Consider the following 22,943-nt stretch of genomic DNA (forward strand, 5'->3'; position numbering starts at 1 on the left):
GAGGAGCCTGCAACCGAGGTACGTGCTCTTGACTGGACTGGAACCCGGCACCCTTCAGTCCGCAGGCCGACGCTGTATCCACTGAGCCACACCGGCCAGGGCCCTGTCTCATCCTTTTCTATGCCAGGTAAATAGGGGGCCTAATCACCTCTATACTCCATAAGCGCAGGTGGCCGTCCTCGTGAGCGGTGACCAGGACGGGAGGCTGAGTCTCGGCGACACCGCTGCCTCCAACGTGTTTTTTGTCCACTGGCTGTGGCTCTCCCTCAATGATGTCCGCTTGCTCACCTACTTGGAAAATTAATGAGCTGCAAGGTGCTGGCAACAGTTGGAGTTCCAAGTCTTCTAGAATGTGGGTAGAAAATACCCAAAACAACACATTCTTTTCCCGAGATTTTTTTTTTTTTTAACCCAAGCGAGTTTCAATCCGGGCAGAGAACAACACGGCATTAACAAATGGACTCCCATATCGCTGGAAAAACTGAAGAGCTTGCTTTTGGTCCTGTTGCAAAGCCTCTTCACTGTACATAACAGCTAAAACCACGTAAACATCCAGCTCAAGCCTTACACATACAGAATGACTTATGCATCTAGTATCAGTTTTAGAGGATTAAGAGGCGCCGTAATATTTTGGCTTAAAAAATATATATATTTTTATCAATTTCAGAAAGGAAGAGAAAGGGGGAGAGAGAGATAGAAACATCAATGATGAGAGAGAATCATTGATTGGCTGCCTCCTGCATACCTCCCACTGGGGATCAAACCACAACCCCAGCATATGACCTTGACAGGAGTCGAACCCAGGACCCTTCAGTCCACAGGCCAATGCTCTATTCACTGAGCCAAACCAGCTAGGGCACAAAGCAATCATTTTAGAATAAGGGAGCAAGGTGACTTCATACTGACCTTTGCCCTCACCGTCAGGTATGCTCTGCTTGCTTCCCTGGATTAGGGGAGAAAAAGAAGATATTTCTAAATCATTGTAAGGAAATGAGATATATTGGATCAGTAGACTCTTCAGATAGCTAATACATTGCTATAAGTGGTAAAGTTATTTTTGGACTAATTCTTTGAAATACGTATTGCAGAGAATTTCATGTTCCTAAATTAGGTATCTGTGGCACAACTTTCCCCTAGTGGCTCAGAGATAGCATAATAGTGAGAGTAACTAAATGCCTAATGTGTGCCCCGTTCGTGGTGTACATGCAGGTGCGTGTTATTATTCACTTTTCACGGATGAAGAAATGGAAACTCAGAGATTAAGGGCTGTTTCTGAAGCTAATCAGATAAATAGAACACTTGGATTCAAGTTCAAGTCTATCTGACTCCTAATAATCTTACAAGTTTACTAGAGGCCCGATGCATGAAATTCGTGCAAGGGGCTTGGACCGTGCAACCCCTTGCAGCCCTGCTTCGTCCGGAGGGTTGTCTGGACGGTCGTTCTGCTGTTCAGTCTAATTGGCATATTAGCTCTTTATTATATAGGATTCTTTCCACCATGCTAGTGGTTTTTAATTATTTTTTTGCAGTGAAAACTCCCCTTTAAACAAAATCCTAACTAGAAGTGTTATGTGTAAACATATGTAAAATCGTAATTGAAAACACAACTTGAAAACCATACATTACATTGTGTTGTCTCTTCTATCTGTGAAATGTATGAATGTGTTTAGCAAAACAGTCTAAAATTATTTTTCAAGTATAAAAGTAGCATCTGTAATTTATTTTATTCATGATTATATATTGACTAGAGGCCCGATGCACAAAGTTTGTGCAAGGGGCTTGGCCCTCGCAGCCCCAGCTTTGTCTGGAAGGTCGTTTGGCTGTCTGGTCTAATTAGCATATTATGCTTTTATTATTATAGATTACTTGAAGTAATGAAAGCCTTCAGAAATAGGGAAAAATGGATGAAATCAGTTTAGACACTGCTTTTAAGAAAAACAAAAAAAAGTTTTACATACAGATACACAGAACATTTTTTCCTCTTTACTTCTTTTCTTAAGAATCCTATCTAATAATAGAGTAACATGTAAATTACCATCACTCCGCTACGCTCACGATTGGGCGGCGGGAGGCTGGGGGACGGGACTCGGGGTGGCCTATCCGGCCATTGAGAGGCACGGATCCGCTGCCACTGAGGGGGGGTACCCTGCTGTTGAGAGGTGCAGGGGGCGGAGTCCTGCCCCCTGCGCCTCTCAACGGCCAGATCCGCGGCCGCTGAGGGGGCCTGCCACGACACCCAGCTGCGCCTCTCAATGGCAGGGTAGCCAGGTGTCCGCGGCAGCCCCCCTCAGCAGCCGTTGAGAGGTGCAGGGGGTGGGAGTCCCGCCCCCTGCGCCTCTCAACAGCAGGGTAGCCCCCCTCAGTGGCCGCGGACCATCAAAAGTGGGGGAGCTGGGTGCCTGTCTGCTCCGGCACCAGGCCTTTCAGAAGCCTCCGCCGAGCCGGAGGCTTCTGAAAGGCCTGGTGCACCAGTGGACAGGCACCCAGCTCCACCGCGAAAAGCGAAAAAGCGAAAGCATGTAGGGGACCCTACACGTGCATGATTCAATCATGCACTGGGCCTCTAGTATATATATATTTTAGAGAGAGGGGCGGGGAGAGGGAGAGAGAGAAACACAGAACGCAACATTCATTGACTGCCTCATGATCCTGAGCCTGCACGTGCCCTAACTGGGAATCAAACTGGCAACCTCTGGTGCACGGGACGACACCCAACCAACTGAGCTACCCCAGCCAGGGCCCTTTTACCTTCTATCGAAGGAAGGGCGCAAATGCAACAACCCTGATTTTTGAACCAATATTGGATGTAAAAGTAAGACACACTCTCCCTATTTCTTGCTTACCTTGCTGCTCTGAGGACCCTTACTAGAGTCACATTGGGAAGAAGAGCATACGGAATCCTGACTTGACATTCTGTAAGAACAGGGAGGAAGCCCAAAGAGGAAACGTTAAGATTCTTTCATACTCACAGGGTGCTCTTCTCTGCTTTGATTTCAGTTCATTCCTTCTTCCATCCTCTGAAGATACTGAGCCGCTTACGTATAAAACAAAGCACACCCCATATCTTGTGTCACAAATGCTCATCTGCCTGGTGTTGGTGGAGACTGCTGGGGAGCCTCAGGAATTAAGGTTCATTGCTGCGTGGTCTGGGAAGGAAACATCTGCCCTGTCCCACCCTAAGGCTAGGTGCACTCCCAGAGGTTCTGACACTGCCTCTAGTGGTGGGAGCGGGTGGGGGTAGGGGCGGGGCCCTGAGTAGCCTGGCTAACTTCGGCTCTACAGTGTCCGGTTCTGGCCTGGTCCACTCTGCGACACTGCTAGAATGAGCTGAACAGTGCCTTGGGGTCTGGTGCAAGCATATCCACAACAAGTCCTCAAAATATTCTCAGAATAAGGAATTTCAAGCCCACAGGATATATTCTGGCTCACCTCTGGGTGACTCAAAACTAACATAGAAACATTTTTTCAAAATATATATATTTCTTTATTGATTTCAGAGAGGAAGGGAGAAGGAGAGAGAGATAGAAACATCAATGATGAGAGAGAATCATTGATCGGCTGCCTCCTGCACACCCCCCACTGGGGATCAAGCCCGCAACCCAGGCATGTACCCTTGGCCGGAATCGAACCTGGGACCCTTCAGTCCGCAGGCTGACGCTCTATCCACTGAGCCAAGCCGGCTAGGGCTAGAAACATTTTTTAAAAATATATATTTTTTATTGATTTCAGAGAGGAAGGGAGAGATAGAAACATCAATGATGAGAACCATTGATTGGCTGCTTCCTGCACGCCCCCTACTGGGGATCAAGTCCAAAACCTGAGCACTGACATGGAATCGAACCCTGACCTCCTGGTTCATAGGTCAATGCTCAACCACTGAGCCACACTGGTCAGGCTAGCATAGAAACTTTTGACTTCTCTCCAGAGATATGTTTACCATGGCCTATCTGCGTCACATCCGTGCTCACAGAGTTTGATTTTGGCTACAAGTGTGGTCAAGTGAGCATTTCCCCGCTTTGCTACTGTTGTAAAGGGTGCTGTGGGTCTGACCGAGTGAAGGAAATTACATTCCCACACAATAAATAGGATCCTCGGGGAACATCCACTACAAAAGACAGTGACGGGGAAGAAAGCTGAAACCAGGTAGTCTACCCAATTTGCCTTCCCTCAAGTGTACCTTCCTGAAGGCTGGGATGGGGAGAACTCTTTTTATGTCACCCACGTAAGACTCAGACAGCGATTCTCTATCAGTCAGTACCAAGTTACCTTGCACATTCAAGGGTACGAAAGAGGAACATGATGTCATTAATTCTATAGCGTTTGGGATCCAAGTCAGGATTCACAATGAAGCAATCTTCAGGTCTGAATCTGGAAAGAAACATACGTGTACATGATAAACATTTAAGAATTAGGTAACTTACATGACTTACATTATAAATCCCACACAGAGCTAATCAACTCCTAAAATGTTGATATCGAACATGAAGAGAAAATGCAGAGGTATAGAGTTTGAACATATCTTTTTTAATAAGGCTCTGTGTAGCCACACGAACATTCAGTGTGTAAAAGTCCTTTAATTCAAGTGGCTGGTCTATTCTTTCTACTTGTAGGTCAGAGAGTCGGCTTCTGTAACATCCTGGAAGTTTCATAGAATTTAAAGGTTAGAGTTCTAGCCCTAGTCGGTTTTTCTCAGTGGATAGAGCATCAGCTTGCAGACTGAAGGGTCCCCGGTTCATATCCGGTCAAGGGCAAGTACCTTGGTTGCTGGCTCCTCCCTGGCCTGGGCCCTGGTCAGGGCACGTGCAGGAGGAAACCAATCAATGTGTTTTTCTCACATCAATATTTCTCTCTGTCTCTCCCTCTCTCTTCCACTCTCTCTAAAAAAAAAAATCAATGGAAAAATACCCTCGGGTGAGGATAAAAAAACAAAAGGTTAGAATTCTACTCTTTGAACAAGTAGAGTGATGAATTTGAATGAAATATAGTTATTGCCATGAAGGAACTTAGAACAGAGTGGAGAAGACAAGCAGGTAATTCAGTGATTATGCTACTCTTGTTACTGGAGTCTCCCATTGACCCAGATTCCAAAGAACTCCCACCTGCCCTGGCACTTCATGTTCAGCTCTTTAAAAAAAAAAAAAAATATATATATATATATATATATATATATATATATATATATATATATATATATATATATATATATTTCAGAAAGGAAGGGGAGGGAGAGAGAGAAACATCAATGATGAGAGAGAATCACTGGTTGGCTACCTCCTGCATGCCACTCCCCCGACCCTGGGGATCAAGCCTGAAACCCAGGCATGTGCCCTGACCGGGAATTGAACCAATATTTCCTGGTTCGTACGTTGACGCTCAACCCCTGAGCCACATTGGCCGGGCCATGCTCGCTCTTAAAGCCACACTTAACATTTCTTATAGCAAATGGACCCCACAGCGAAATGTTCCTTTTCCTTTAATGGAATTGCCTCTGCTAATTGGATCTGCTGAGTGATGAAGGAAGCTCTTGAGGGGGCGGGGGAGGGTGAACCAAGCTCAGAAGAGGAGCTTGTGGGCTTGACGACTTGTTAAGCTCAAACTTTTTATGTATTTCTGCTCTGCCGACTAGCTGAATGGTGGAACGGATTATTAATTAGCAAGGACAATTTCTAGTTTGGTCCCCAAAGAGCTTTGAACAGGAAGAGAAGAGCTGTTTCTCCTGACTGGTGAAGGGATCTTAGGCAGAGTTTGAGGCAGAGATGGCCTCCGCCATGAATATGGGTACCATATCTCATGTCAGAGCCTTTAAGGCTGGGCCTAAATTACATTAGACACTGCTGTGCTAAATTACATGTCTTGCAAAAATACTCCATTGATTCTAAACCAATTGTTTTTACATCATCATCATCTCCTAAGGAGACACTATAATTCTCTGATTAGATGTTGTGTTTGCGAGCATCCCTTGGCACGATGCCTAGCACTTCAACAAGGAGGACCTCCTCCTCTAAGCGGGACATGTTCTCAGGGCAGCTTCCCCTCCTTAGGCTGTGGCATCAGACTCCGTGCCTTTTTAAAAAAATATATTTTATTGATTTTTACAGAGAGGAAGGGAGAAGGATAGAGAGTTAGAAACATCGATGAAAGAGAAACATCGATCAGCTACCTCCTGCACACCCCCCACCGGGGATTGTGCCCGCAACCAAGGTACATGCCCTTGACTGGAATCGAACCTGGGACCCTTGAGTCCGCAGGCCGACGCTCTATCCACTGAGCCAAACTGATTAGGGCAGGACTCTGTGCCTTTTGTGTCTGGCTGATTTCCCTTGGTGGTGAGTCACGCACAATCCCACACTCAGTGTGAGAACGGCATTAACAAAAGGGTGAGAAATTGTACAGCGCATATTCAAGTGACAAGTATACAGTCTGCGAGAAAAGCTTAAGGGTGAGGATTGAAGAGAAGGAACACAAGGATGACAGAAATTTTAGGGGCTGGGACCAAGAGAACATGAGCTGGGGTACAGGGGGAGCGTTCTGCAGAAACATCTACTTCAACTAAAGGTTCAAAGGAGAATAAATCCAGGGCTAAACAAGAAAGATGCATGTCCTCTCAAAAGTTGGTTACGTCCTAGCCAGTTTGACTCAGTGGATAGAGCATTAGACTGCGGACTGAGGGTCCCAGGTTCGGATTCCAGTCAAGGGCACATGCCCAGGTTGCAGGCTCGATCCCCAGTATAGGGCGAGCAGGAGGCAGCCGATCAACGATTCTCTCTCATTGTTGATGTTTCTATCTCTCTCTCCCTCTCTCTTCCTCTCTGAAATCAGTTTTTTAAAAAGTTGGTTAAAAGTGAAGACTCAGACTTAGATTGGGAAGGGGCATGGAGTCCAGGTAGACCAGTAGTATGTAATGCACTGTAAATAGAGAGGCAGAGATTTCTTTTGCATTTTCTTCTTCTTTTCCCTTGTTCTCTCTCACTCTCTTCTCCCCTCCTTTATACCTCTTCCCTCCCACCAAATGCTTAAACTTGACTTTCCCATTATTCATTCATCAAGGTTCTTGACCACCTTGTACCTCAAGAACAATATTACAGACTCCTTTGACCTCGTGTGTTCACACGTGGCCCTTGCTCTCTAGCCCAATTGCACAACTGTGGGTTGCTTATTACTTGCAATCCATCCAGAGCAAATAACACGACTGTTATATTATTTCCTTTACAGCCAATGGCAAGGACATTTAGAAATGGTTGGCAGGGAGAAGGTAAAGTTTTTGACCATAGCATGAAGAAAATCTAATTGGCTGAGATTTAGAATTGCAAATGCCATGGCCTGGTTAGCACTGACCTGTAATGAATTCGATGTGTTGGGGGCGGTGAATGAGAGGGAAAATCCATCCAGAATGCCTCTCACCATTTGATTTTGGTCACTTAGTTGATGGTGTCACTGGGTATACAGGAAGAGGAGTTGTTTGGGGAAGGGGGAGGTTGGGCCAAAGTTCGGGGCATGTGGGGCTTTAAGGTAATTGGGGCTTGGTAATTGCCAGATATGTATGTTTGAAGCTCTGGGGAGATTAGAGTTTAAATTTAGTGTGTATTTTAAGTATTTGTTGAGGTTATGAATTTGGACGAGATAACACACGCAAGCATGTACTAGAGTGAGAAGAGTAAAAGGCAAAGCACTTGAGAACACAAATACTTAAGGCTCATCTTATTTATATTACGAGAGGCATGGTGCATGAGATTCGTGCACTGAGGTGGGGGGTCCCCTAAGCCTGCCTGCACACTCTCGCAGTCCGGGGGAGCCCTCAGAGGATTTCCGACTGACTGCAGTCAAACATCCTTAGTGCTGCTGCCACTGCTGCTGCACTCGCCAGCCGTGAGCCCGGCTTCTAGCTGAGCAGAGCTCCCCCTATGGGAGTGCACTGACCACCAGGGGGCAGCTCCTGCATTGAGTGTCTGCCCCCAGGTGGTCAGTGCACATCATAGTGACTAGTCGTTTGGTCGATTTGCATATTAGCCTTTTATTATATACTAGAGGCCTGGTGCATGAAAATTCATGCACACGTGGGGTCCATCAGCCCCGCCTGCGTCCTCCCACAATCTGGGTCCCTTGGGGGATACACGCCTGCTGGCTTAGGCCTGCTACCTGAGAACAGATGATCTAAAATAAATAATCATATCCTCGGGTAAGGATTTTTAAAAAGGTAACGGTCGCATGAAAATTCACTGCTGGCGGGGCTGAGAGGACTGGGGGACCGGGCACTGCCATCTTGTGGCTGTGAGTGCTGCCATCCTGTGAAGGCATGATGGTCAATTAGCATATTACCTCTTTATTATATAGGAGGATTCTGGAATTTAGACACTTAGAACACAGTTTCCTTATAATCATGACTCCAGGAATGCCTCCCTTGATAGTAACTACTACTTTTATTTATTGCTTTTGTTGATTTGTTTTAGCATTGAATGTTACTTTGGCTCTTCTGTAGTACAACTTATATTGTTTAAGAAAACGATGCAACTTACAATTCTTTGACAGTGGCTGTTACAAAATTCCACAAGATGATCATACCATTTAAGGTCCCCACGGCTATCAAATTAAATCCTTCTACTTGCAATATATCAATGCAGTTCACTTCTGTACTGACCGCAGGATTCTAAAGGGAGGAAACCAACTCATTGACTGTCATGAACACAGTATCTAACCACAATACACATGCTCATTGTACACTCTATTATCTCATCACTAACTTAAAATGTCTTATTATAATTTTTCAAAAAATTTACTGGAGTAGAATTGGTATACAATATTATATTTGTTTTAGGTGTGCAACATAGTGATTCGACATGTATATGCCTTACAATGTGATCACCAGTAAGTCTGAAAACCATCTGTCATGCAAAGTTCTTATGATGTAATTGACTATATTCCCTTGACTCATGGGAATACAGATGACACATTACATCTCCAGGACTCATGTTAGAGCTGAAATTAAGTGATAGTGCCTTGAAGTTCATGGCATTATTTCCTCTACTTTTGTGTGTGTTTGTAATGTTCCGTAATAAAAGAGAAGAAAACCAAGAAATGAAACTTACATGGACATGTTGAGACTGGGTTTTCTCAGCTATCAACGCGACATGTGGGAAAGGAAGAGGCGCGCTCCTGTCTTTAGTGAACGTTTTCAGGCGCACACTATGATTACCATCGCGTAGGACAGGTATAACATCAGGCAGCTCCCAGATCACAACGAGACAAATGTCGTTTTCTTTACCCTTTAATAGAAATCCAGTGAGGACATGAGAAACTCAATTAGCTATTTTATTTGGAGCTGGTATAAGGATATAGAGAAAAATAGAACAAACCAGGATGTGTCTGCCACCCAGTTTTGTCAAGTCTTAAGTTCTATCTACCCCTCCCTAATGTAACTCCTCTTTTTTCTTCCTTTCCAGAAGTAACTAGTAACCTGAATATGGTATTAGTTATGAAAGTTTTTATATTTATACGTAAATATATACATACATAAATATAACCCATTACATGGCTCCAAGACCACACCCAGACAATCTAGCACAGTGATGGTTTGTGAAAAGACCAGGCGGTTTGCACAAGCACTTTTCTGAGGTAGAGAAGATAAAATCAAGAATATGAGTGCCAAAGAGACATTACATTCCAAGCCCTTAAGGACTGGTTCGAAGACATTCAAACTCATGGGGAGTCTGCCTCAGCACATAATGCATTAGCAATGGCCCGAGTGGCCGGCTGTGACGACGGAAGCAGCGTTTGCTGTTTGTGTAATGCAGTTTGTTTAACGCAGCTGAGAGTCTGGGAGGATAGAGGTTTGGTGCATCTTTCCTTCACTCCACTCCCAGCTCCAACTCCAGGAATGAACTACATTCCTGTCCCATTCATTTACTGTTGTACACCTTACATGAGGTGTCTTATGTTTCTTTATGGAAAGAGTATATTGAATCGCTGTTTTTCCAGCAGCAGGCCATCAATCATCTTAATCAGTGCTGGATTTCTTTATAAGTTGTATTTTGGTGTGTGTGTGTGTGTGTGTGTGTGTGTGTGTGTGTTTTAAAACGTTTTTATTAATTTCAGAGAGTAAGGGAGATGGAGAGAGAGATAGAAACATCAATGATGAGAGAGAATCATTGATTGGCTGCCTCCTGCATACCCCCCACTGGGGAACTAGCCCGCAACCCAGGCATGTGCCCTGACCGGGAATCGAACCAGTGACCTCCTGGTTCATAGGTTGACAACCATTGAGCCATACTGGCTGGACTGAGCAGCTCTTCTTTTTGGCTCTTTGTTATTGTTTTTTTGTTGTTGTTTTTGTAATATGTTTTTATTGATTTCAGAGAAGAAGGGAGAGGGAGATAGAAACATCAATGATGCGAGAGGAACATCATTGACCAGCTGCCTCCTGTATGGCCCCTACTGGGGATGGAGCCTGCAACTGAGGTATGTGCCCTTGACCGGGAATCGAACCCGGGACCCTTGTGTCTGCAGGCTGATGCTCTATCCACTGAGCCAATCCAGCCAGGGCCTTTCTGGCTCTTTGCTCGGACTTGGGCAAGCTTACTTAGCAGCCTCCTAGGAAGGTGGGTGGGGAAATGCCACCCTCAGCTGGCTGCCCAGAGAGGAGTTCAGTGGGCATGGTCCTCAGACTCAGCTGCTTTTCCCCAGAGGAGCAGAGAGAGTACAGGTGTCAGCGGGGGATGGCAAACCTGCATCATTTTGATCTTCCCACTGTGCTCCAAGGCGAGGAGCAGGTGCTGGTGCTTCTCCTGCACCTTCAGGAACGCCAGGCGCTTCACCCAGTGCTCCTCCTCCTTCCAGTCCTTCCCTTCGGGCAGCACCTTCATCTCCTGCCCGCTGCCGAAGTCCCAGATCTTCACGGTTCCTGAGCAGAGGGAGACGTGGTGGGTGAAAAGGAACTGATAGAAAGAAAGCGTGGCTCTTATCTCGAGAACATGGATCTCCTTGAAAGCTTTCTGCCCACGATTTATTCTTTGTCTACTTCCTACTGAATGTGAGTCTCCCCGGCCTTGCTGTGCACAAAATACGTTTCTGTGGGCCTTGACTGGTCACAACACGAATCAGGACCAGGCAATGTCTTGAAATTGCGACCGTTTTCTTTGAACTCTCCTAGCTGAGCTTTCTGTCTTAAGTGGATTTTTTCTGCCTTTATTCTCCCAAGGCTTTCCAGTTTGCTAAATACCCCCGATATCTATCCATTTGTATATCTAATATCATGCCACAGTTATTATTATTATTATTATTATTTAAAAATATTTTTATTGATTTCAGAGAGGAAGGGAGAGGGAGAGAGAGAGAAATATCAATGATGAGAGAGAATCATTGATTGGCTGCCTCCTGCACGCCCCCTACTGGGGATGGAGCCTGCAAACCCAGCATGTGCCCCGACAGGGAATGGAATTGTGGCCTCCTGGTTCATAGGTCCACGCTCAACCACTGAGCCACGCCTCCTAGGCAGGCCACAATTGTTATTAATAGAAAAATCATCATTGCAATAGTAAAGATCGCAGGGTCACCTCAGGGTTAGATATAGTGGGCTGCCCCTCACAGCACTTTGCCTCCCCTCCCTTAACTGTCCATACTTAAAAAAAAAACCTCCAGACAGTATGACTAATGAAATAAAATATTATGCTTGCAGGAAAATAGTGCCATCTCAGTCACATTGAATTGCTTAATGCTTATGTCTGATAATGGCTGTGTCCATTGCTCAGAATTTCTATTATGACTAATTTTCACATTGTGCAGGGTTGCTAAGAGCAGGGGACTGCTTTAGGAATTGTCCCACGAGAGAGGAGCTGCATTCATTCAATCACACCGCATCCACTCAGCAGGGGCGATTTTATTTCATGGGCATTGCTATCCGCTCACACTTTTAAAAAGCAGACTCTTAGCCCAGCTGGCACGGCTCGGGATTGAGCATTGACCTATGAACCAGGAAGTCACAGTTTGATTCCCAGTCGGGGCACATGCCTGGGTTTCAGGCTCGATCCCCAGTAAGGAGCATGCAGGAGGCAGCCGATCGATGATTCTCTCTCATTATTGATGTTTCTATCTCTCTCTCCCTCTCCCTTCCTCTCTGAAATCAATAAAATATATATATATATTTTAATATTTTATTGACTTTTTACAGAGAGGAAGAGAGAGGGATAGTGAGCTAGAAACATCGATGAGAGAGAAACATCGACCAGCTGCCTCCTGCACACCCCCCACTGGGGATGTGCCCGCAACCAAGGTACATGCCCTTGACCGGAACCGAACCCGGGACCCTTGAGTCCGCAGGCCGACGCTCCATCCACTGAGCCAAACCGGTTTCAGCAATAAAAAAATATTTTTAAAAAATAAAATAAAAAGCAGACTTTTACATCAGGATGTCCACTCAATCCATCAATGGGCTTTCATGCCAGTACATATGTCCCTAGAATAAATGTACTGTGTGCAGTGCATGCAGTTAGTCTAAATCAGTGGTCGGCAAACTCATTAGTCAACAGAGTCAAATATCAACAGTACAGCGATTGAAATTCCTTTTGAGAGCCACATTTTTTAAACTTAAACTTCTTCTAACGCCACTTCTTCAAAATAGACTCTCCCAGGCCGTGGTATTTTGTGGAAGATCCACACTCAAGGGGCCAAAGAGCCGCATGTGGCTCACGAGCCGCGGTTTGCCGACCACTGGTCTAAATAAAGCAGTTCTTTCCTGGGAGTTTACAACACAATGAGGTGAGAGGGAAGCAGGCTGTAGCTCCAGTTCCTGGAAGTTCCATGTCCTGCTCCCCAACATGAGGGACATCAAACAAAACAGCACAACTCAGCCAGCATGGCTCGGTGGTGGAGCATTGACCTATGAACCAGGAGGTCATGGTTCGATTCCCGGTCAGGGCACATGCCCGGGTTGTGGGCTCCATCCCCAGTGTGGGGTGTGCAGGAGGCAGCTGATTAGTGATTCTCCCTCATCATTAATGTTTCTGTCTCTCTCTTCCTCTCCCTTCCTCTCTGGAATCAATAAAAATATTAAAACACACACACAAAGCAACACAGCACAGCCTGAGCCTCCAATGTGTACACGGCACCTACCCCCAAGGAGCTCACACAGACAGACAAGTCCAAAGGAGAATTCTAGGTGTTCTATGACAAAGCTGGCTGGATATTTTATCTGGCCCCCAAATCTACCGTCAATAAAAATATTCTCAACAACCACTGAACCTAATATGTATATCTTAGCAGGTGGTCCCCCAAAGTAGGACCGAATGAGTCAGTACAACACAGATAAGTCGACCAAAGATGGAGGAAGAGTGTATGTGGGGAAGACTTTTGCAGACTGTAAAGCAGCTGTCTGAATGTAATGATTACGGTGACCATCAGTCTCAGGACAAGAATGCCCATCAAAGAAGAGTTATCGCTCTCCGGTCAGGCGCTGTGTTCTCGCTGTCATGGTTACATGGTCCAGCCTGGTTCATGCCCTCCCTGTGACCCAAACTACTCAAGAGTTTCTAGAGCAAACTCTCAGAGCACTAACGCAGGGAGGCCATGTTCTGATCTTAGTCTGACCGTTATACGCTCCTGTGGCAAAAAGAAATCCACTGTCATCGATAGCCGCAGAAGTCAGTTCAATATTGAAGCCATGAGGGTCTAGAATCTGGTATATTTGGAGGCCAGTCTCAAGTTCCCACACCTGTAGGTAAGAACAAGAAAATCAAATGCCTTTCAGCTCTTATCAAAAAATTTACAATATTCAAGACAGCCTCAAAATTGGTGCTATGGCCCTGGCCTGTTTGGGTCAGTGGTTAGCGCGTTGGCCCCTTGGACCAAAGGGTCTCAGGTTTCAATCCCTGTCCTGGTTGAGGTGCATGTGGGAGGCAACCAATGAATGTGTTTCTCAAATCCCTCTCTCTCTCCCCCACTCTCACTCTCCTCCCTGCCTTTTTTCCACTCTCTCTAAAATCCAATGGAAAAAATATCCTCGGGTGAGCATTAAAAAAAAAAAAATGGTGCCATGTCCACCTAACACCTTTCCCAGCATTCTGCCATGAATGTTGATTTGCTCGAAGGAAGTTCTAAAAGATGCAAGGCCACCTCGTAGTGACTGTGCTGCCCTGGGGGGTGTCTGTGGCTGAGAGGGGCAGGGACTGTCCAGGAAGCCCCTGGCTGTGCAGGAAGTAGTCCTTTGCTATTGTAAGTGTGGAGCAAGATGGACATGTAACAGTGATGAGTCCAGCAGAAAAGATCACCCTGGATGTCTTTCCCTCTGTTGGCACTCATCCAAATTAGCTAGGGATTACCTGTAATCTGAGAGAACCCTGAGGAGGGAGCTTTCCAAGAAGTGATTAGGGAGAGGGGTTCAGAGAGAGAGAGAGAGAGAGAGCGAGAGCGAGATCAAGAGCGAGAGCGAGAGAGAGAGAGAGAGAGAGAGAGAGAGAGAGAGAGAGAGAGATGGGGGAAAGGCTAAGACTTCAGAAAAGGCTGCCTCTGTAACCAGGGTGGGTGTAATCAGGAAATGCAGGAACATGTCAAGACTCATCATTGTCTGGCCTGTGTGGCTCAGTGGTTGAGCATTGACCCATGCACCAAGAGGTCATGGAATCGATTCCCAGTCAGGGCACATGCCCAGGTTGCTGGCCTGATTCCCAGCAGGGGGCATGCAGGAGGCAGCTGATTGATGTTGAAGCATCGATGTTTCTATCTCCCTCTCCCTTTCTCTCTAAAATCAGTAATAATAAAAAAAAAAACTACTATTGAAAAAGAAAAAGAACACAAGACTCATCATTATCTCTCTTTGGAAACACAATAGGCACTTTAGTCCCGTAGCCCTTGGGTCTGAATCTCCCTTCTTCATGGATCTGCTATGTTCACATGTAATAAAAGCGAAGTGGCAAGCCCGGCCGGTGTGGCTCAGTGGTTGAGCGTTGACCTATGAACCAGGAGGTCACGGTTCAATTCCCAGTCAGGGTACATGCCCGGGTTGTGGGCTCCATCCCCAGTGTGGGGTGTGCAGGAGACAGCCGATCAATGATTCTCTCTCATCACTGACATTTCTATCTCTCTCTCCCTCTCCCTTCCTCTCTGAAGTAAATAAAAATATATTTAGAAAAATAAAAGTGAAGTGGCAACACAAGATGAATTTGGTTGCACTCAAGTTATCTGGTGGGGTCAAGGGGGGAGCGGGGGCGGGGGGGTAGCATAGGCAAAGGGCCAGAGCTGGGAAGGTGCATGGGTCCTCTAGGGACCTGAAGGGAAGCTGCAGCAGTTGGGGTGATGGGGGTGGGGTGATGGGGGTGATGGGGGTGGGGTGATGGGGGTGATGGGGGTGGTGGGGGTGGGGTGATGGGGGTGGTGGGGGTGGGGTGATGGGGGTGATGGGAGTGATGGGGGTGGGGTGATGGGGGTGGGGTGATGGGGGTGATGGAGGGTGGGGTGATGGGGGTGATGGGGGTGGGGTGGGTGGGGTGGTGGGGGTGATGGGGGTGATGGGGGTGATGGGGATGATGGGGGTGATGGGGGGGTGATGAGGGGGGTGATGGGGGTGATGGGGGTGGGGTGATGGGGGTGATGGGGGTGGGGTGATGGGGGTGATGGGGGTGGGGTGATGGGGGTGATGGGGGTGGGGTGATGGGGGTGGGGTGATGGGGGTGATGGGGGTGATGGGGGTGGGGGTGATGGGGGTGGGGTGATGGGGGTGGGGTGGGGGTGGGAGGAGCTGATGGAACAGTCTCTGAACGGAGCCAGTCTGCCCCTGAGGCCACGCTCTTCACCTCTGTGCCCGGGGGCTGGAGGGCCCTTCATGGAGAAAGCGGTCGCTGCATGAATGGGCTTCAGAGGCCACCCATTTCCTGGCCCGAAGCACATCCCTCTCCAACCAGCAGGCACGGAAGCTGGCCTTGATGTCTGCGTCCCCAGGGAGACACTTTCCCCGGGCGTCTTACTGCACGGAAGCAGCACAGGTTTTAGTTTTCATTTCCCTCCACTTACTCCGTTCGCATTAGCAGAACTTATTTATTTATTTATTTAATGCTCACCTGAGGATATTTTTCCATTGCTTTTTGGAGAGAGTGGAAGGGAGGGAGAGAGACACATCTGTGGTTGCCTCCCACACTCACCCTGACCAGGGCCCCGGCTGGCCAGGGAGGAGCTTGCAACTGAGGAATCGAACCTGGGACCCTTCAGTCTTCAGGCCGACGCTCTATCCACTGAGCCAAACTAGGGCGGCATCACCAGAATAAGTGGTCACTGACTAACCTCACGAGATGTGGACCTGAGAAAATCTCAGCAGGTGTGCGGAGAAGGTCAAAGGTTGAGAGGGGCGGGGAAGGGGTGGCGGGGAGGGCGCGCCCTGGTCCTGTCCGTCTCCCTTTGGAGGGCAGGCACGGAATGAGCGGAGAAACGCTTGAAGCAAACACCTCAGCCACCACTGCTACGTGGCTGCAGTGGCTGCAGTCACAGACACGCCGGCGTGGCCACGCACCCCGGCCTCCAGGGAGCACAGCAAGGGCAGGGCCAGGGAAATGCAGAGGCAAGGACGTGGGCATGCACATCAGACGAACCTGGTTCAAATCCCAGTCCTGCTGCCCGATCTCTCTGAGCGCTCGTTTGCTCACCGTTCAAATGGAACTCTATCTGTCCGCAGGGAACTACTGGAGCATTAACTAAGGGCATGGATGTAAGCCCTTGGCCCATAGCCCACACCTGGAGGGGTGATAGGAAACATCTACCCAGTTCTTTCCCTTTTTTCTTAACATACCCTCCTTCCAGAGTCCAATGTAAAAAAATTACATATATACAGGGTGTTCCCAAAAATGTATACACATATTGAAGAATTATAAACGCAGTGCTTATTAAAACACGCTTCCTTTTCAAAATTTAATAGAACCTACAGACATTGTGTATACATTTTGGGGGTACACCCTAGATAGATAAACAGATTTTCTTTAAAATTCCTATTTAAAAAAATATATATTGATTGATTTCAGAGAGGAAGGGAGAGGGAGAGAGAGATAGAAATATCAGCGATGAGAGAGAATCATTGATTGGCTGCCTCTTGCATGCCCCCCACTGGGGATCGAGCCCGCAACCTGGGCATGTGCCCTCTCCAGGTGGTTCATAGGTCAATGCTCAACCACTGAGCCACACAGGCCAGCCGGGCAAAATTCCTATTCTGATAGTAACAACTAGCGTTATTTATTTAATTGAGCCTGTCACTTAATACCAAGCAGTCTGAGCTGGCTTAAAATACTTGTTTTTCATGTGAAAACTTAAAAATAGATCAAATGTAAGGCATCATCAGATGTGCCACTGCATTTACTTAATCAGCCAAAGACTTACCAGGAAGAAGAAAAATTCTACCTGCTTTGCCTTCTTCTTTCTGCAGAGGCAACACGCACTCACCTTAATGATGGACTCGGAGCAGATGGTAAGCACTTGGTGGAAGTATTTGTTGTGAAGCATGACATTGATTTCTCGCTCATGCGTGTGAGGAACCTGTTTTGTATCTTGTATCATCCTAGTCAAAGGGTACATGTCAATAACAGTAGATCCTGGGGAAAAAGTAAGAGTCTCATAAATACTCAATAATAGAAGGTTATTTTTGAACCATTATTAGAAGTTTTTTTGTTATTATTAATCCTTACCCGAGGATATTTTTCCATTGATTTTTAGAGAGAGGGGGAAAGACAGAGAGAATCATCGATGTGAGAGAAACATATTGATTGGTTGCCTCCTGCATGAGCCCTGACCAGGGCCTGGGCCGGGGTGGAGCCTGCAACCAAGGAATAGAACCTGGGATCCTTTGGTCTGCAGGCCAATACTCTACCCACTGAGCAAAACCGGCTAGGGCAATATTAGAAGTTTTGAACCACAAAGGATTTGATCCAACCGGTTGTGTTTGGAAACAGCCAATCAGTGAGACTAATAATATCAATGCCTAGGAACTTTAATGAGGGGGAAATGCATTCATTTACTCTAAAACAATGTTGACAAATAAAGCAAATGTGATTGAGCCAGAGAGGAACATCCATTTTGGGCCGCACTGATTTTCAAGTGCAGGCCATTGGGTCTCCTGATACCCTCTTTTCAGTGGTTTCTGTTTTCCTCCTCTCCGCCTGGTGTGGAGGGAGACTGGAGACGGGAATGGCAGGTGAGCTGCCGTTTAGTGACTGGGATCGATTGTTAGAGAGCCCTTTTCAACCAACGGATGATAAAAAACAAAAACAAAAAGAAAAACCCCCACCCACTGTAATCATGGACTTATTAAATGGAACCAATGAGAATGATCGCAAGCCAGCGCTTGCAACATTACTATTAAATAAGATTATTTCCCAAATCCCCACAGTGCAGTACGTGGAGAGCAGGTACTTCTTACTTTCCTTCTCCGAAGGGAGTTTGGGTTGGTTTTACTGTAATGGGCTGCTCTGCAAGTATTGATTCAACTCTCAAAATCAATGAGCCATGCATCCTGGTTGAGTATAATGTCTGGGAATATAAATAAGAACTCCAAAGCATCACATAGCTCAAACAAAGATAAATCCTCTTTCCCGTTTTTTTTTTTTTTTTAATGTGGATTTCCCCCTTTGCATTGAGTTTCTGAAGTCTCTCCAAAGAAATCTCAACTTTACGAAACGTTCCAGCAGGAGTTTCAAATTACTAAACCCTTTCCTCAGGTGTTCAAATTTTGAGATAAAACCTACTCATGGGTGAAGGACTGTGAAGAGTATTTTTCAATCCAAATACCTCCAGATGGAACTAGGAGGAATATGGTAACCAGCCAGTCAAACAACACTCGAAGCTTCCGTCCTAATTAATCCCAGGGGAAGACAGAGCAGGTGGTCACTGGGAAACTGCTTAGAAATGCATTCTGGGTTGGTGTTCCAGAAGGAAGCTGTATTGTTAATATGGTTCATGTTTCTCCCAAAGCCTGAGGGTATGCGCGTGAACAGTGCTCAGCTGTGAGTGCCTCTTTAGTAAGCATGTGTTTCGAAGAGGCAACAAGAAAAGAAGGCACCGAATCGGTTGGCATCAGCTCTGGGCCTGTCACTTGGGCCTCTTCTCTCTCTCCACTGTTCTTTGTCTAGAAGCAAAGGCAGGTAGGAAGGAGGGACAGCACCCTTATTACCGTGTAACTACTGTCTCATTATCAGAATGCCCAGGGCCAAAATGCTGGAAGAAAGTGGTGCATCTGCTCTAAAACGGACCATATTCCTGCCCTAGCCGGTTTGGCTCAGTGGATAGAGCATTGGCCCTCAGACTGAAGAGTCCCAGGTTCGATTCCGATCAAGGGCATGTGCCTCGGTTGCTGGCTTGATCTGGGAGGCAGCCAATCGATCTGTCTCTCTCACATCGATGTTTCTCTCTCTGTCTCTCCTTCTCCCTTCCACACTCTCTAAAAATCAATTAAAAAAAATTTCTCGGGTTGAGGATTTAAAAAAGGAATAATAAAAATAAAAATGCTTCCTTTAACTATAAATCCATAAATAAATAAAATGGACCATATTCCTGTTCCCAAGAGTCAAAGCAGAGCTGAACTGACCTTGTCTTAGCAACAGGTTATACATCCCACGTTTTCTGCTTAACCCATGCTGTCACATCTTTCTAGGTATTTTCAGGACAGTTACACATTTTTTAAAATATATTTTACAGAGAGGAAGGGAGAGGAATAGAGTTAGAAACATCAATGAGAGAGAAACATCGATCAGCTGCCTCCTGCACACCTACTGGGAATGTACCTGCAACCAAGGTACATGCCCTTGACCGGAATCGAACCTGGGACCCTTCAGTCCGCAGGCTGACGCTCTATCCTCGGAGCCAAACCGGCTAGGGTCAGTTACACATTTTTTAAAAATATTTTTTTATTGAGTTTTAGAGAGAGGAAGAGAAAGGGGTAGATATAAACATCCATGAGAAAGAAACACTGATTGGCTGCCTCTTGCACACCCCCTACTGGGGATTGAGCTCACAACCTGGGCATGTGCCCTGACTGGGAATCGAACCGGTGACCTCTTGGTTCATGGGTCAATGCTCAACCACTGAGCCACACCAGCCATGCAGGACAGTTACACATTTTATCCACCCAGCCATGGAAATGCAGGAAGGAATAAAATTGAATTAAATACCCACTGTGATGAATAAAGGTTTATAAATTCCCCTTCTAGTTTTGTTTTTCTTCTAGTTTGTACCCAGGCCCTAGTTAAAGAAGGTTAGACGTCAGAATACGAGCTCTGTTTGCATTAATCGGGACACTTACCTGCAATGAGCATGCCGTGGTTGGCGTCGTAGATCATGGAATAGATCTGCATGTCTCCGGGTCCTCCCTGGCTGTCGTGGAAGACTTGCAACAGTGACAGAGTCTGTATGTCCCACACCCTGAACACCTGGGGAGGAGAACCACAGCTCACCACTGTGACCCTTGGCCTTCCCCATGCACAGCTGTTCACGTGAAGCATTTTCAGAGTCTGCAAGATGCTCCTAAGAACTAGCTGCACAGTCTGACTTACTGGATGAGTACATATTTGCTCAACTCTAATCTGTCTGTTGGTTCAATTAGTGTTCATTCATATCCGGGGGAAATAGTTTGCTTAAAGGAACTGGATTTTTCCATCATTACAGAAGAGGAGGGAAAACATAGTATCTATTATTCTGTGAGAATTTGGAGAAATAATAAAATACCGAGTATGACTTACAGTGCAATAGAAGCCACGTTTTTCTTTATAGCATGGATTAAAGAATAGAGGGAAGACATATTTTAGGTGGAGTGTTTCAAATTTCTCTTTCATTACTTAAGAAGATGGGAACATCGTACTAAATGAGGGTTTTAAGACCCTACCCTTTCTCCTGCCCAGGCATGTAAGAATTACAGAAAGCAGTCCTCTTTTTTTTTTTTTTCCAATCATCACCAAAAGGTATTTTTTTCCATTGAGTTTTAGAGAGAGTGGAAGGGAAAGGGAGAGGCAGAGAGAAACACTGATGTGAGAGAGACACATGGATTAACTGCCTTCTGCATGCCCCAACCAGGGTTGGGAGCCTGCAACCAAGGTATGTGCCCTTGACCAGAATCGAATCCAGGACCTTCAGTCCACAGGCCAACACTCTATTCACTGAGCCAAACCAGCTAAGGTGAAAGCAGTTTTTAGGGATGGTGTAAATATAGTAAAAACATGGGGAAATAGGTCACTGGAGCTCTCCTTTGAGGAAGGAAAGAGAACTAACTTCTCAAATACATCTTGGATTGACAAAAGAGACTAGAAAGAATTAAGTCAGCCTTCAGTTATAACCTTCAGAATAACAGTTTTCGTCTTCTCCATCTTCTATTTTTTCTTTTAGCAATTTACAGTGTGGTTGAATTTCAGAAATAAGTGTGATTTCATCAAGGATTACATCTCCTAGCATGCATCAGCCTTAAATATTTTTAAATTATAATAGTTATTACTAAACTATTAAATTTAGAATCTTTGTTGAGTAAGTGATCATTTTATAAAACTACTTATAAAAGCTTTCATAAACACTCTGTTCACAAAGGTACTAACTTCTTATTTGAGATACATAATGTAGTTAATTGAGTTAAAAGCTTCACTATTATGGATATAAGCTGGTCCTTGTAAATACATAAGGATGTCTGAGTCATGTGACTGAGTCATGTGACTTGGGAAGGAGCTTGGACTATACTCCCTGTAGGCCAGTATTACTCAGAGCTTGTACTTCCTTTGTTCTAGTAAACACTTTAAGTGAATAGCTAGAACATCGAATCTTATCAGCTGTTTGTATTATTGAGTAAACAGGTATCATGGACTATGTATGAATTTAGGTTCAGAATGAGAGGCAAGTAGGGGAAGAATCTAAGAGTGGAATCAAGGAGTGTGAAGAAATTGGTCTCTATTCAAATTATTTCTAATCCTATTGCTTGGCTGAGACACATTCACGGTTGGCAGTGTTTTGACTTTAGGTGTACACTTTCTGAACTGTGGTTGGTGGAAACAGCAAAGGTTGAGGCAAGAGAAGATTAGGATTTCAGTTCTAGCCTCAGTTTCCTTGTCTCTGAACTTCCCTGAGCCTCAGTTTCCTTGTTTCTGAAATGGATTCAAAAACACCAACATTCTCCACCTTATTGAGTTGATGTCAATATGCTTTGAAACCTGTGATTTTTCTATAGCATAATTATATTAAAAAAATATATTTTTTTCATTGATTTCAGAGAGGAAGGAAGTGGGAGGGAAGGAGAGAAAGAGAGAGAGAGAGAGAGAGAGAGAGAGAGAGAGAGAGAGAGAGAGAGAGAGAGAAGTCTATGATGAGAGAGAATCTTTGATTGGCTGCCTCCTACATGCCCTACACTGGGGATTGAGCCCACAACCCGGGCATGTGCCCTTACTGGGAATCAAACCTCAACCTACTGGTTCATAGGTCGATGCTCAAGCACTGAGCCACACCAGCTGGGCCACCTATATTTTCTTATGGAAAATTTTAGAATTTCTATGGTTTTGTAGTCCACATTTAAAATCTTTAATCCACATGGAATGTATTTTTCTGTTTAGTATGAAGTGATGACCTAATTCATATTTTCCTTATATGACTAATCTGTTTTCCCAAAATTTAATGAACTTTCAAAACCATCCTTTACTCATAGATGTGAAATGCTACTTTTATCATACACAAAATTCCCATACATACATTAACTAATTCTTGCATTTTCTATCTGTCTCATAGGTGTGTCTAACTAACAGTTCCTATACTGACTACTACTCTGTGTGATTGATTGTGGCTTTACAATATGTTTTAATGAGCATCTGACAGGGAAAGTGTCATCTTATAAGGATATTCTCCAAAGTTTTGGGATTTTTACTTACTATTATTTTTGCATTAACTTTAAACTTGGAAAACTGATGCTTAAATAATCCTGATTGGCATTAAATATGTAGCTTAATTTGCTGGACACTATC

The 22,943-nt window shown here is 45.4% G+C and overlaps 1 protein-coding gene across 1 annotated transcript in view; it reads right to left on the minus strand.

Annotated features, from left to right (window-relative positions):
• Positions 1 to 22,943, minus strand: part of WDR64 (WD repeat domain 64) — a gene marked incomplete at its 5' end in the record, with an annotated part of 56,858 nt that overhangs the window by 15,537 nt on the left and 18,378 nt on the right. Inside the window, 10 exons of the mRNA XM_079763579.1 lie at positions 149 to 288; positions 907 to 943; positions 2,844 to 2,913; positions 4,267 to 4,368; positions 8,514 to 8,644; positions 9,084 to 9,260; positions 10,719 to 10,894; positions 13,576 to 13,699; positions 17,407 to 17,555; positions 20,258 to 20,384. Of these exons, the coding sequence (XP_079619705.1) occupies positions 149 to 288; positions 907 to 943; positions 2,844 to 2,913; positions 4,267 to 4,368; positions 8,514 to 8,644; positions 9,084 to 9,260; positions 10,719 to 10,894; positions 13,576 to 13,699; positions 17,407 to 17,555; positions 20,258 to 20,384 (1,233 nt within the window). The remainder of the gene's footprint in view (positions 1 to 148; positions 289 to 906; positions 944 to 2,843; positions 2,914 to 4,266; positions 4,369 to 8,513; positions 8,645 to 9,083; positions 9,261 to 10,718; positions 10,895 to 13,575; positions 13,700 to 17,406; positions 17,556 to 20,257; positions 20,385 to 22,943) is intronic.

Source organism: Cnephaeus nilssonii (assembly GCF_951640355.1).
Source record: "Cnephaeus nilssonii genome assembly, chromosome: 23".
NCBI lineage: Eukaryota > Metazoa > Chordata > Mammalia > Chiroptera > Vespertilionidae > Cnephaeus > Cnephaeus nilssonii.